The sequence below is a fragment of the Rutidosis leptorrhynchoides genome, chromosome 3 (genome assembly GCF_046630445.1).
Source record: "Rutidosis leptorrhynchoides isolate AG116_Rl617_1_P2 chromosome 3, CSIRO_AGI_Rlap_v1, whole genome shotgun sequence".
Classification (NCBI taxonomy): Eukaryota; Viridiplantae; Streptophyta; class Magnoliopsida; order Asterales; family Asteraceae; genus Rutidosis; species Rutidosis leptorrhynchoides.
In genome coordinates, this window is record NC_092335.1 from 233,876,483 (window position 1) to 233,888,322 (window position 11,840).

Sequence of the window (11,840 nt, forward strand, 5' to 3'; positions counted from 1 at the left end):
ATATTCATATTGATATTATTAATAGTAATGGAAGTAATAATAATATTAGTATAACAATCATATGTTTACTTGTAATTACATTTAATATATTACATTTTATTAGTTATGTAATATTATCATATATTATTTGACAACATTTATTGAACATTTAATATGTATATATTACAATTTAATAACAATTATGAATAGATTTCATATATAGAGTTATATATATATATATATACTATTATATATACAATTTATTTTCTAAATATTATTTAAATAACTAGTTATATATATATATTAAACAATTAAACTCAAAATATAGCATTACACCATTAATATTTTGATAACGTTGACAAATTATGTTTGAAACCATTTATATCCAATATGTTCTATCTCTTTAAAGTAAAAGGTTTTAGTTATTTAAAATTATCTTTTATAATAACTAAATTACTTAATAGTTCATTAATATGTTTAATTTATTATGTATAATTATTCACATATATAATTATCTATATATACATTTCTGTTTACAATTAAAGGTTCGTGAATCGTCAAAAATAGTCAAAGGTCAAATGTATACATGAACATAGTTCAAAGTTTTTGAGACTCAACAATATAGACTTTACTTATCGTGTCAAAACCATATAGAAATGAAGTTTAAATTTGATCGGAAATTCCCGGGTCGTCACACCGTAGGGGAAAGAGGTCTCGTCGAAGGTGACATGTCGAGACAAGATGATCTTGTGAGTGGCAAGGTCATAACAATGGTACCCACGATGATTAGAAGGGTACCCGAGGAATATACAGGGTGTGGAGCATGGTTCAAGTTTGTTGGTGGTGTTGAGGTGAGGGTAGCAAAGACATCCGAAGACACGAAGAGTAAAGTAGTTTGGTGGATATTTGTATAGGCGAGTGTGTGAGATATCATGATTAATAGCGGATGATGGTAGAAGGTTTAAAAGATATGTAGCCATGTGGAGGGCTTCCACCCAGAAAGTAGGAGGTAAATTAGCCTGAAAAAGAAGAGTTCGAATAAGATTGTTAACGGTGCGAATCATGCGTTCAGATTTACCGTTCTGCTGAGAAGTTTGGGGACAAGAAAAGCGTATTTGAATGCCATTGTTTCGGAAGAGTTGGTGAATTTGATTGTTGTCAAACTCCCCACCATGGTCGCATTGGAAAGATTTAATTTCACAATTGAATTGAGTTTTCACATAAGCACGAAATTGTAAAAAGATATTAAAAACTTCAGATTTATTGCGTAACGGAAACACCCATAAATAATGTGAAAAATGATCCAAAAAAATAACATAGTATTTATAACCGCTAAGACTCGGAATGGGAGATGTCCATAAGTTCGAGTGAACAATATCGAAAGAAGACGTAACATTAGAAACAGAACTAGAAAACGGAAGTCTCACATGTTTACAAAGTTGACAAGCATGGCAAAGCACGGGAGACTTCGTATTATTATTGCACGAAATAGAATGACTAGAAATAAGACGACGAAAAACATCAGTGCTTGGATGTCCGAGACGCTGATGCCAGATACTCGGAGTGGTGATGAGAGCATGATGAGCTGGTGTCGATGGCTGATGCGTGAGAGGATAGAGATCTCCGGTGCTGTCACATCGGATGAGCAGGCGGCGAGTCAAGTAATCATTTACAGAAAAACCAAATTCATCAAAAGAAACTGAAACTTTATTATCACGAGTGAAACGACGTACAGAAATAAGATTTTTAACTATGTCAGGTGTAACAAGAACATTAGATAGATGAAGTGGGCGGTGAATGTTAGGCAAAACGCTATGACCAGTATTGACAACGGGAATTGAATTCCCGTCACCAACGGCGACCGAAGGATACATGCAATGATTAAAAATAGTGCTTAAATTATGAATGCTAGACGTAAGATGAGTGGACGCACCAGTGTCCATAGTCCAACCTGCATTACCATAACTGGAAGTGTACTTGAAGTGAACGTGTGGGGCACTAACGTCTCTTGAATGGGCTGCAATTGTTGTTGTTGTCCACTAAATAAGTAATTAGGCCTTGGTGGTCCATTTGTTTTGTATTGACATGTAGGTCTATTATACATAGACTGGGCCAGGCCAAATTGACCCAATATGCGTTGTTGGGCTTGTATAATCTCAAGCAAATAGACAGAATATTGACCGTTTTCATATAATTGTGTGCGAGGTCCATTATGGTGCTGAGTTTGCTGGACCATTTTCAATGAGATATTTGTCTAACTTTTAATTATTTGAAACACAATGTCGATTGATAAAAATCAATAAGAAAGATAACGCAAGTAGATTGAAATGAAAGTGCTGATCGGTTGGTACAATAATTAATTGTGAGAAGAGCAACTTCTTTGTGTTAAAAGCCAAAATAAAAGGAATGAGCAAAAAGAGACGTAAACAAATTGACAACCTCAAATGAATGGAGTAAACGACAACGATACAAGATGCAATACGAATATTGTATGACGGGAAAAGAAAAAAAAAAAACAATAGTGAATAAGGTAGTGGCTGAATAAAATATTGAGGAAGCTTTTTAATACTTTACCGATGATGATGATTGATGTGTTCGTCGACTACAGCGCTGAATTGTGACGGCAACTTTATTTATTTAGGGTTTGAGTATGGCCTGATACCATGTTAAACTGAGTATTGTATTATTTGTGATGCTTACAAACATGAATCGCTTCAATATAAATAGCCAAGACTAACATAAAACCTAACGGACTATAGACACAAATGAGCCCTTATAGAACACGAGCCAATGATAAATAATGATAAAATGTGTTCTGGACTATATCCGTCTAATAATTTGTAATATTAAAATTTGGATCTAACAAGTGAATTCATTGTACTTAATTTAGTTTTACTTTCTTTCAATCTATAAATTTAATAATCATTAATAATTTAATTTAATGATTTAAATGTTCTCAATTTCAATGTTCTCTTGAAAAACATTGAAAAGTCAATTGCTAAAATCATTACTCGCGTTTTTTCATATGGAAACCATAATAGATAGATCAAGTGCTAAAAAATTGTTACATTCAAAGTTGGATGGTATTTATCGATTTTCATGCCAATATTGTGGTGTACCTAACAATAACACCAAACTTATCCTGGTAACAGAAATGTCATATGTGTCTCAACAACATATAATACATCTTAGTTCGGAATATACTTTTCATTGTGATCATTACATTATTGGTACTAATTGATTGATATAAAATTAAACTATATATAACAAAATGTATAACATTCACATTAAAATTCATGAATCCTTCAGATCCAACCTCAAGCCCTCATTGATTCTTTATAGACCTGAAATATAACATTGTACGTTTAAACATGAAAAACAATTAAAGATATTGCAAGGGCAATTAAGATGATAAAGGAAAAATGAACATTCAAGTTTCAAGAAACTAATGATCATAGTTAACTTACCTCAAGATTTTCTGCATAAAGAAATCAGAACGATGAACGCTGCAACACCACCAATGACGCCAACAACTATGGCTATGGTTCGCCCTACGTTGTCGTCTCCGGATGACTCTACAAAGTGAACCAAAATTATCGCTTAAAATTAAATATATAAATGTTCGTGAACAAATATATTGGCTATCCATTTTTTTGCGTAAAAACAACTAGAAATTTAATATAAGAGGATCTTTCATCAATGAATGAAAGATTCAAAGCCGATACAAAGAAAGAAATCAAACCAAGTAACATAAGAAAACGTGCAAGAACACCTAAAGCAAAACATACAAACGACAAAACCACATGAAACAAAGCCAACATCTACTAGTAGAAAAACTTGGTATCCATGAACTATAAACTTTGTAAAACATTGATTCCAATGACAAGATAGTTTCATGAAGTTCATGTAACAATGATTCATGCATGGTACTCGATGAAATTCTGTACTACACAATAGGAATGACATATGAAGTTGAAAAGTGATTTACTTGAAGGCGAATCATAGTAACCCGAGACCCAATATCGCATGTAACATTGCGCCAAGAACACCTCCCCGGCCTCCGATGCTCCACATACGCTTTTTAACTTTGAAATCGCCTCTTCAAGACAAGAACCACATTCGGTTGCATCCAAATCACCTAAACATTGCGAAAACCCTTGAACCAACCCCGAGCTACTAACTCTAAACCCTTGATCAACGTCACCCAACTCAACCAACACCTCATCACGACGTTTAAGAGTTTGCACATCATGGCTGACACTTGTGCTACACTTCTTGAACCTTAAACTAGTATCCACCTTACCCAAAAAATCAAAATTCTCAAACCTTACCAAACACTCATCTAATTGCAAACTAGTACTATATGAATAAGGACAAGCTAACCCTACTTGAGAAACCGCGTTTTCAATGCAGTTTGTACATTCTTGTGACCTTAAATCACCTCGACATTGGTATAAACCATATATGACAGAATCTAAAGCGGCGTTTGTATTGTTTCCAACGACAAAACTATTGTATAAAGATTCGGATGATGAAGAAACGAATAAGGGTAGTAGAGATTTGAGGTTGGTTTCGTAAGGAGTGTTTGGTTGGAATTTTTCGGTAGAGCATCCATAGTAGAGGAAGACATGGGATTTAACTAAGTAATTGAAGAAAGTCAAGAACAAGAAAATGTTTGAAGAGAGTTTGTGAAATTTGAACATTTTTTGTCTTCACATTTATTCCTTTTTGATCTTCATTTCCTTTATCATCAAGACTCGTGGTTTCTTTTTCTTTTCAACATAAAATGGTGCAACTTTGAAATTCATTAGAGTACGAATATTTTGTTAAATTTAACTCAATATAAGTTTAGTAACTAAAATAATTAATCGGACACTTTTATAGATGCTATATAACATTATTCGCCTAACCCAATACATATATATGATTTTTAGGTACATATATGTCCTTGTATGATCACCATTGCTTTTCTTAGTGGGCACATATTTTTATTCTTATTCTTATGTATTTCCCAAAAAAAATATATTGAAGAACTTAAGATGCTTCTACATCTTTACTAGAGAATAAAAATTCATTTTAACAAAAGGTTTATATGCCCCAACCCATCCCATCCCATCTAAGTATCCGATGCCACTTAGTTGGCTTCTTTAGAGTTTAGAAGTTTATTATTGGGCATTTTACTTAAGTCATATTGAAAAGCCCAGTGTGATGCAATTGCTAATCTGGGAAATAAATACTCCGTAGTAAAAAAGTTGGTCAATTGAAGTTCCAGCAATATTTATAAAAATTCATCATAAAGCAAAATTATTTTTCACGTATACAACTAAAAATTCTCAAAATTACTTTACGTCCTAGTCACCATTACGAGTGATTGAGAAGCAATTTACATTTTCTTTTTTGTGGAATCACAGGTTGTTGTTTTGATGTTTCTGGTTTTGACAACAAGGAGAAGCAAACAAAAGGAATTGATTGATTGTCACTGTAAGGTCATTCTATGACTTCTCCACCAGTAGTAACGGTCACATAAGATTAACCCATCAGTAAATCACTTCCAACATGACATACTTCATCATCTTTTTCAATTATATTTATACAACAAATAATTAGGTCAGTCCGCTTTGCTGGACCAATTTTCAACTCATGCCTACCTTTTTTGACCATACCAATTAACTAAACGGGAAATAATTAAATGACAACTTTATCGTACGAGAATAAAACGGAATACGACAATACGAAAATATAACATTACACTAATAAATTGAAATACGACATAATTAAAATGAGACACAATTTAAAATACGCCATATAAAATAGAACATAACTTAAATACTATAACTACTCATCTTCGTCGGACTCCCGAAGTTGCTTCGCGTATTTTTTCTTGATCTTCGCCTAAGCTTTCATCACCATTTCGTACTCGTTGAAGGTAAGTCGTGTGATACCGGTTTTGAAAGAAAGTTTAAACCCTTACACATCGTACACGTCTCAACCTCCTTCGCAAGCTTTTCATTGTTTGTTTCGTAACTTGTGCGCCAGCTTTCGCGGACTAAGCAATCTCCTCGCGCACTTCCTTGGACGATATACGAGAATCGGCATCCAACGAATACGAATCCCTTTGGCTCTTGGTTCGACCGGGTGGACGGTGGTGCGCATCATCCCTAAATAAACTCTCAAACTAACCTAGGTTCTGGGAAGTGTCGGGTTGAGTTTCTGGAATCTCCTGCGTGTTTTGGAACACATCATCCGGTTGAATCTGTTGTCTTTTGTTGGACATATGACCTTCATACGTTATAAACTTCGTACAGTCTTTTAGGACACACCACACATCCTCGTACATAATATTCCTTTTTGTGTGTGCCTTGAATTGTTTTGCGAGCTTGATTAGTAAGATCTTCCCCTCCGGCTCCACTTTACCAGTGTTGTAGTTTTGAGAGGATTCCGACAAATTGTTTGACATCACGCGACATCTTGCTCCATTTCCCACTTATTTGATCCGCTCGCCGTTGAACCAAAACTAGCGAGTTGTATTGCTTTCATATTTCCCCCAGAATGAAGCATTTGTTTGTGAGTTTCCGGTTATTGGATTTTTAGAATTGCGACGGACACTTGACTTTTTGCCTTTATGATCGGTTTAGGTGTCGGGTTTGGGTTCGCGTTCTAGCTTGGGTTGAGTTTCTTCAACATCTTCATCATCATCGTCTTCGTATAGACTTTGAATATACAGATTTTGATAATTGAGATTTGGGATGAATGGAAGTTATTGGTGTGTTAGGTTGTACACATACCGCAATGTCGGAACATATCCGCAGCTTGTGAAGTCGGGATTTGTAGGTTTGTTTTGGATTTGATTTATTTTATGGGTGCCATAATGGTGTTAAATATGTATCTGAAAGAGAAAAAATTTAACACCCACGCCAAAATCGTTAGGACGTGGCATGTCACCAAGAGGGTCAAACTCGGTCACACCCTCTATATGAGACGTTTTCAAAAGTACTCATTTATTAAATGAATAAAAAACCATTTCAAATTCGAAACCAAACATTGACAAACGTCAAAAGTAATACCCTTAATTCAACTTTAAAGTTTTAAAGAAAATGCGCATAATAAAATGTTTTATTCCAAAGCATGCAGCTCAATAGTAAATGCAACCAAGCTCAACCTCTTAACAATCTAGTGGAAGCGGCTTAAAGACATGAGAATGAACATGCTAAATTTCAACACAAAGGTTGGTGAATTCACATGTTTAATGATAAGTAATAAGTACATACCACGAGATTTCAGTTCAAAAACAATTCAAAAGTATATACATTCATGAGCACCCAAAACACGAAGTTTAACACCATACGTAGTATCCTACATGCTTTCCTTTTACCTTATAATAGTGTACACCTGTCTAAGTGTATCGTTACGAAGTAATAAGCACCACAATTAAGGTAGGGGGTTGCCAAACCCGATAGATCTATATATATATGATTTGCACGTCACAACAGTAATTTAACGTATTTGAGCTAAGGACTTTGTAGACAGTAACTCACATATATAAAAATTTAATTACTCGTGTCTATATTGTAAAACAGTAAAACAAGCATGCATTCTCATTCAAAAGTATAAAACATTTAAAAATGAGAATGTGAAGTCACCTTAGGTGCACAACGATAGTCACACAACAAATAGTGCAAACAAATAGCTCACGAACTCAACCTAAGCAAATATAGTAGGTTTAGGGTCCGGTCAATATCAATAAGTCAATGACATCACAATTTCACAATCACATCCCTAAAGTGTTCATGCTTGACTCTAAACATACAAAACAAGGTTTGACTTCTTAGCCCTTTTATTCCGACAATTGGTAACTTTCATAACCCTTTTATTAGTTTTTTTTATAACGGAAAACTCGCGCACCCTATATAATTTTTACATGAATAGTTTCTTAAGCAAGATTCGAACCCATGACTACAATGTCAGAGGGTCTTAGTACGTATGTATGTTTAACGCCCTTAAAAGATGAATATTTTTTTTTTAGATCCCACTATGGGATCCCATCATCCCACTATGGGATCAAGTTCTGATCAGATTTCTTGAAAATCACCTTTGATCCCATTCCGGGATCTTTTAATCCCATTTCGGGATCAGGCCCTGACATGGTAGTTTTCAACTGTGACGACACAGAAATTTCCGACAAAATTTAAACCATACTCTTATTATGATTTCGACACGATAAGCAAAGTCTGTAATGATGAGTCACAAAATTTTCGAACTGTTTACATAAATTTATTTAACCTCAGACTATTTCCGACGATTCACGAACAACTATTTGTAAATATATACATATATATTTATAAATATAAATATATATATATATATATATATATATATATATATATATATATATATATATATTAATTTGAAATATAATTTGAAATATTATATTGTTTAGTTATTAGAATTAATTTTGTAAAATAAAATAATATAAGATATAATAAAAGAAAATTATGATATAATGTATTATATGATATTACATAATTAATACTACAAGATAAAATTTAGTTAATTTTAATATTATTATTTCTTTTATTATTAATATAGATACCAATATTATTAATATTATTAATTTAATATATAATATATAGAAAGGAATCTATTACATTTAAATTGTTATATTATCTTTATTATTATTACTACTGTTATTAATGTCATTGATATTAGAGATAGTAGTAAAATTATAATTTTTTTAGTTGATATTATTATTATTACAAAATAATACAAATTATTAATTGTTATCATTAATAATATTATAATTTTTTTATATAATAATTAAATTCATTATTATTATTTATTATTATAACTATAATTTTGATTATCAATATTATTATTATTATTCTTATTATTATTATTATTATTATTATTAGTATTTTGATTATTTGTAATATTATTAATTGTACCATTATTAATATATTTATATTTATATTTATAATTACTTATTATTAATATTAAAAATGCTATATAAAAACAAATGGGTAAGTGTAATCTGTTATACATCTGTTTTAACCCTACCTTTTCTTCTTTAAAACTGTACGCCCGTGATTTATTCAAGCAGCTCGACCCTACAAATCGATTCGTTTATATTGTTAAACATTCATTCGATTTACTATAAAATGTATCTATCCACATCTGATAAATTAATCAAATAAAAAAAGAGAAGTTTGTTTTTATTTTTTTTCTCCTGTTCTCGATACCCAACACTCATCTGTGGTGGTCCATAATTCGATTTAGAATATTACAGCTCGAATTAATGGTAGAATCGGGTTTCTTATATCTCGTTTATGCTAACATAGTATTTTAATTCGATTGAGATTCATCATATGACCTCAATTATTCGAGTCAAACCTTTTATGTTATTCGGTCAACGAATCAATTGAAGAAATTCTGTGAATTTCAGAATCAAATGTTGATCAATGAGTGTTTGTTGGATACTATGGAATACATTTCATGAAGGATTCATGTCCTGAGAATGTTTGATTTTTGTTTTCGAAAATCTTCTCTTCATCCTTGTACCGAAGCTGCTCTTCAACAATTAATAAATTTGATGTTTCTATTCATAAAATCGAGCATATAACCTACATCCCTGCCAGTGGAAATACTTGTGATCGATTTCAAGTCCTAATTTAAACGAGTAAACTGATTTGATGATGAAATATTACTGGTTTTCGAGTGATTAAGCTAGAAGGAAAAATAATAGAAATTATTACGGGTTATAAATATTATGCTGGAGTAAAAATCAGAAAAGTTATTGGCAGTGCATTGGTTTAGTGATGTTATCGGGTTCGAGTCCGGTTAGGGACATTTTCTTTTTAAAGGAGCTTTTAAGGGTATACACAATTTCCTTTATTTATTATATTTATATTTATTACTATGATTATTATTATTATTATTATTATTATTATTAGAAATTATTATTGTTGTTATTATTATTATTAAAATTGTTATCATTATGATTATTATTATTATTATTGTTAGAATTGGTATTATAATTAGTATTATACGTATTATTATAAGTACCACAATTGTTGTTAACATTAAAATTATAAGTATGATATCTATTATTATTATTATTATTATTATTATTATTATTATTATATAAGTATTAATTATGATATTATTATCAAATTCAAAACTACAATATTATTATCATTGATAGGTTTATAATACGAATTATTATCATTTTGGTAAATATTAGCATTAGCATCTTTTTATAAATAATTGAACTGATAGTATTAACATAAGTATTAAATTTTTTTTTTTGTATTATCACGAGTATTATTATGTAAATTACTAAAATCATTATCATAACTATCATTAATAATAAAATTAATACTTTCACAAGTATTATTATTAAAATCATTATTATTATCATTAATAGAGTTATTATTAACATTATTACCTTTATTAGTAATATTAAGTATTAACATTGTTATTATTTTTGTCATTTTAAAATTATGATAGTATTATTATTATCACTATTTTTAACAACAAACAATTAAGATATAAATATATATATATGTATATATAAGGATATATGTAATACATATAACATAACAAAAATTAATATGTTCATATACAAAATGAATATATGAAACATATATATATATATATATATATATATATATATATATATATATATATATATATATATATATATATATATATATATATATATATATATATATATATATATATATATATACTATTAATAGAAAGAATATAACAAATAAAATTATATATATATTTGTTCGATCACAATTATGTATATTAATAAATATACAAATGATATAGGTTCGTGAATCCGAGGCCAACCCTGCATTGTTCAATATAGTCATATGTATTTTTACTACAAAATACAGTATGGTGAGTTTCATTTGCTCCCTTTTTAATTGCTTTTGCAATATATATTTTTGGGCTGAGAATACATGCGCTGCTTTTATAAATGTTTACGAAATAGACACAAGTACTTAAAATATATTCTACGTTGAGTTGTACCACTGGCATACTTCCCTGTAGCTTGGTAACTACTATTTACATGGGTATTGTAAACGCGAATCCTGTTGATAGATCTATCGGGCCTGACAACCCCAACCGGACTGGACGACCAGTATTCAACGGTTGCACAGTACTTCGTTTTGTTGGCTACACTTGGTACGGTGTAGTGAGATTTCATAATAAAGGGAATATGCGACGTTGATTAATAGTTAAGTATGGTTACCAAGTGCTCAACCACTTAGAATGCTTTACATAAACTTGCGAGTGTATTATGTTTATGATTATGAAATCTTGTGGTCTATTAATATATATTGAAATGATTGTTATGATAAACCTATGAACTCACCAACCTTTTGGTTGACACTTTAAAGCATGTTTATTCTCAGGTACGAATTAAGTTTTTCGCTGTGCATTTGCTCATTTTAAGGACATTACTAGGAGTCGATCATCGCAATGGGACCAAATGTTGATGACTTCGTCCAGGAGGATAAGGACGGGTCGTTACAGGTGGTATCAGAGCGTTGGTCCTAGCGAACCAGGTCTTGCATTAGTGTGTCTAACTGATAGTTGTTAGGATGTATTTGCGAGTCTGGACTTCGACCTTAGCTGCATATTATAAGTATTGTTTATCATTTCTAGTGGAAAATTACCTGCTTATCATTCCTAAGTCTAGACACGACTTCCTGCACTTATTTGATAGATAGTGTACAGATAAATTCATATCTTAGCGTATCTGCTAATTCATATCTTAGCATATCTGTTACTGTAGACTTTATCTGACTCGATTCCTTAAATTCCTTCGTAATCTACGGGATCTTCTGTAC

The 11,840-nt window shown here is 31.1% G+C and overlaps 1 protein-coding gene across 1 annotated transcript; it reads right to left on the reverse strand.

Moving 5' to 3' along the window:
* Positions 1-3,083: 3,083 nt before the first annotated feature.
* LOC139897281 (plasmodesmata-located protein 8-like) lies at positions 3,084-4,810 on the reverse strand. Its single transcript, XM_071879978.1, has 3 exons — positions 3,968-4,810; positions 3,447-3,554; positions 3,084-3,323 (listed from the first exon to the last, which is right to left on the reverse strand). The coding sequence occupies exons 1-2, from the start codon at positions 4,680-4,682 to the stop codon at positions 3,448-3,450; spliced, it is 822 nt and encodes a 273-aa protein (XP_071736079.1). The 5' UTR covers positions 4,683-4,810; the 3' UTR covers positions 3,084-3,323; position 3,447.
* Positions 4,811-11,840: the final 7,030 nt, after the last annotated feature.

Coding starts and splice junctions, on each gene's coding strand:
- LOC139897281 (XM_071879978.1), bottom strand. CDS start 4,682: ATGTTCAAATTTCACAAACTCTCTTCAAACATTTTCTTGTTCTTGACT. Junction 3,555..3,967: donor TTACTATGATTCGCCTTCAA/GTAAATCACTTT, acceptor TTCACTTTGTAG/AGTCATCCGGAGACGACAAC.